The following is a 3,968-nucleotide window of genomic DNA, read 5'->3' on the forward strand; positions in this document are numbered from 1 at the left end:
ATTTATTAGAGTAAGGTCAAAATTAAGATTTTAATTGGAATAACTAATCATTATTATTAACAATGAATAAATTCGTCCGTGCTTCATACAAAGTCGGATTTTGCTGCAAAACTAAAAATTATTCCGTAGCCGGGAGTTGAACCCGAAAATTCTAATCATTGAATTTTCCTGAGTGCTACTGCGGATGATAGAATTGTTGTAGATTTATCTAACAATTTTTATTTTTATTATCTTAATTTTTGGTTGATATTTTGATAGACAAGTTCTAGTATTCGTTATATTATGATATTTTTCTTCAATTCTAAAAGTGAGTTTTTTATTGAGGTAAAATATTTTTCTTCAGTTTTATGTTTAATGTAAAAATATATTATAGATTATCAGTGATAATAAACTTTAACTAATCACCGGGAGTTGAACTCGGAAATTCTCATTGTTGAATTTGCCTGAGTGCTACTGCAGATGATGGAATTGTTGTACATTTATCTAACAATTTTTTTTTATTATCTTAATTTTTGGTTGATATTTTGATAGACATGTTCTCGTATTTGTTATATTATGATATTTTTCTCAAGTTCTAAAAGTGAAGCACAACACTATACCTTGGTGAAAAATGTTCTCTATAGAAGGGGGATATCAGCACCATTGCTAAAGTGTGTGCCGACCTCAAAAACCACCGAGGTGTTGGAGGAGGTACACAGTGGAATCTGCGGGAATCATCTCGGAGCCAGGTCATTGGCCAGGAAAGTGATCCGAGCAGGATTCTACTGGTCAACTTTGCAGAAAGATGCCACAGAATTTGTGAAAAAGTGCCAGCCATGTCAAATGCATGCAAATTTCCACGTGGCTCCCCCAGAAGAGCTCATTAGTATCACTTCTCCATGGCCCTTTGCAAAATGGGGAATGGATCTGTTAGGTCCTTTTCCCCAGGCGCCAGGACAAGTTAAATACCTAATAGTGGGAATAGATTACTTCACAAAGTGGATAGAAGCAGAACCACTGGCCACCATCACTGCACAAAGAAGTCGAAGGTTCCTCTACAAAAACATCATCACAAGGTATGGGATACCTTACTCCATCACTACAGATAATGGGACCCAGTTCACTGACTCCACCTTTAGAAGCCTGGTAGCCAGTATGAAAATAAAACACCAGTTCACCTCGGTGGAACACCCACAAGCCAACGGGCAAGCCGAAGCGGCCAACAAAGTCATACTGGCAGGACTGAAGAAAAGATTACAAGATGCAAAAGGAGCTTGGGCTGAAGAGCTCCAACAAGTACTATGGGCTTACAGAACAACACCCCAATCCGCCACTGGAGAAACGCCCTTCCGACTAGTCTATGGCGTAGAAGCAATGATCCCAATAGAGATCAATGAGCGAAGCCCAAGAGTGATTTTCCACGACGAGATCAGGAATATACAGGGGCACAAAGAAGAGCTCGACCTGCTCCCTGAAGTCCGAGAAGAAGCTCAAATAAGAGAAGCAGCGCTAAAACAAAGGATGACTACAAGATACAACAAAAAAGTCATTCGAAGGAATTTCACCCCTGACGACTTAGTCTTAATCAGAAACGACATTGGAGTCAACAAATCTGGGGAGGGAAAGCTCGCTGCTAATTGGAAAGGACCATACAAGATCGAGGAGGTCTTAGGAAAGGGCTATTATAAGGTGACCGACTTAGGCGGCACCGAGTTACCAAGGTCATGGCATGCTTGTAATATGAAAAGGTACTACAGCTAAGAAGCGAACTCTACTCCCTGATGTACTCTTTTCCCAGCTTCATGATTTTTTCCCAGAATCAAAGGGTTTTTTCTGGAGAAGGGTTTTTAACGAGGCATCATAGTAGGGGCTAAGGGAAATAAATTATCAAAAGCCCTTAGTAGCAATAAGGTACCTCCTCAATTAATAAAGATCTTTTTCATTTTAAATATCTCTTTTAAATTCCCTTTTTATTTTTCCTTCTACGAAACGCGCCGATTTAAGCTCGACAAAACGTGAAAATCCCATGAACCGACCTAGATGGTCGTCAGGATAAAACGACGAGGTACAAGTCGGCGTAAAGAGGCTATAGAAGTCGATCATGATAAACTCGGAAGCAATCCGACTCATAGGTCGGAAAACGAAGCCGAGTAAAGCTAAAATGAATCGCAAAAGTAGCCTAAGTCACGAAAAACTCAATAAAACAAAATTGAGTACTAGGAATAACAAAAAGAGATAAGGAAAAACTATGAAAGAATAGCAAGGCTGCCTTAAGAAAATTCAGAAAAGCAGGCAAGCCCCAAAGAAAAGGTTTTTTTCCCTAGAAAAGATCAAGGAGTCAAAAGAACCACGAACAGAAAAAGCATGCGCACATAAGGTAACTCAAAACCTTTATCCAAAAAAAAAAGGGTACTTATTTTTTAACTTACAATAACCCTTATAAAAAGGGGTATCATAAAGTGTTTTGTTTACGGCCCTAAAAGGCCAAAAAGTTGTTCAAACGCTACCAAAATAAATAAAGAGTTTAAAAAAGAGGGGCCCACAGGCCGGGCCCCAATAGCCAAAATCACTTCTCAAGAGGATCACCACCAGCAGAGTCAGGGGGAACACCAGAAGCAGGAGTCGAAGAAGAAGTCGGAGGAGCGGTAGAGGAACTCGGAGCATCCTTGGAACGAGGAGGGGACTCTATGATCCTCTGACCCCGAGTCTTTAAATCAGACTCAGACTCCACCACGGGGACAGGAGGATCCACGATGGCACCATCAACTACAATCTTATCAGGGTCCAAAGGAGAAAGGTCCAAGTCAGGAGCAATAACTCCGACCTGTTCCTTGAAAATCCTCCAAGCCTCGTCAGCACCATCCGCAATAGAGTCCTCCAACTCGGTATAGGCCTTCCGAGCGTTCAGCAAGTCATTCTTTACAGACACAAGATCAGCAAACAAACTGTTGTAGCTGGCTTGCGCTGCTTTCCTCAAATCCATCTCCATGTTGCACTGGGCTTGCAACTTCTTCCCCTTCTCTCTGAGGCTGTCCCTCTCCTCCGTCAGTTTGGCGACTTTCCCCTCCAACTCCTTCTCATGCTCCTGATATATACGAAGCCTACCCTCCAGCTCCTCGACCCTCGAGGTCGTCCCTAAAGAGCTGATGGGAGTCTTCTCAAATATATCCAAGAGTTTGCCACAAACCCCCGCCGTCTTGAGACTCTCCTCAACCACAGTAGTGAGGTAGTGCCGAACAGAGACATCATCCATACTCATACGAGCATGAGGATAGATGTTCTTTCGGACGAACGCAAGAGCGTCCGCCTCACCAGTAGCGCCAGACTCTAAGGTCTTGCGCTTCTTTGGCTCTGGTTCAGGAGTAGGTCGGACGGGAGGGGGCGGCAGAGAAGAAGCAGAGGAAGAAATTACAATAGGTTGAGAGGAAGTCCCGACGTTCCGAGGAGGAGGAGGGGGAGAGACAACCATTCTAACACCTCCAGACCTGGCTCGAGACTTTGCCTTGGCTTCCTGAACCCTCTGGTAAGACTCTTGAGCATTTTTCTTTGCCATCTCTGCAAAAACAAAATGATAGCTAAAATCAGATAAAGTCGGAAAAAGAAATCGCAAGTCGGAAATAAGCAAGAAGTGCAAAAAGCTACCTAATTGTGGCTGGACAAAGGCCGGCGACCCCTGGAGAAATTTTTTAGTATCCAAGTATGGGGCCCTCCCCCACACTTCTCGGAGGAACCCCACAATGGCTACCTCGACCTCATTTAGGTCATCTAGACCATATTTCTCGCAGGGGGAGGCCTCCAGCCAATATAAAGGAAATCGGGGAGAGGAATGCTCATCCAGGAAAAAGGGGTGGTGACCCTCTACAGCTTGCACTTTGAAAAAATAGTTCTTGAAGTCGTGAAAGGACTCGTCAAAAAGGGTAAAAAGCCTCCGACCTTGAATGGCTCGAAAGGACACCCACTGTTGCTTATTATTTAGCCCACTGAAGGGT

At 43.2% G+C, this 3,968-nt stretch overlaps 1 protein-coding gene across 1 annotated transcript; it reads right to left on the bottom strand.

Annotated features, from left to right (window-relative positions):
• Positions 1 to 2,545: 2,545 nt before the first annotated feature.
• Positions 2,546 to 3,532, bottom strand: LOC148550235 (uncharacterized). Its single transcript, XM_088492839.1, has one exon. It carries the CDS (start codon positions 3,530 to 3,532, stop codon positions 2,546 to 2,548), a length of 987 nt encoding a protein of 328 aa, XP_088348965.1.
• Between the last annotated feature and the right edge of the window lie 436 nt (positions 3,533 to 3,968).

Source organism: Arachis ipaensis, chromosome B7 (assembly GCF_059453495.1).
Source record: "Arachis ipaensis isolate K30076 ecotype BB chromosome B7, ASM5945349v1, whole genome shotgun sequence".
Lineage (NCBI taxonomy): Eukaryota > Viridiplantae > Streptophyta > Magnoliopsida > Fabales > Fabaceae > Arachis > Arachis ipaensis.

Excerpts from the sequence above, each read along its gene's own strand:
- LOC148550235 (XM_088492839.1), bottom strand. The coding sequence starts at position 3,532 with ATGGCAAAGAAAAATGCTCAAGAGTCTTACCAGAGGGTTCAGGAAGCC.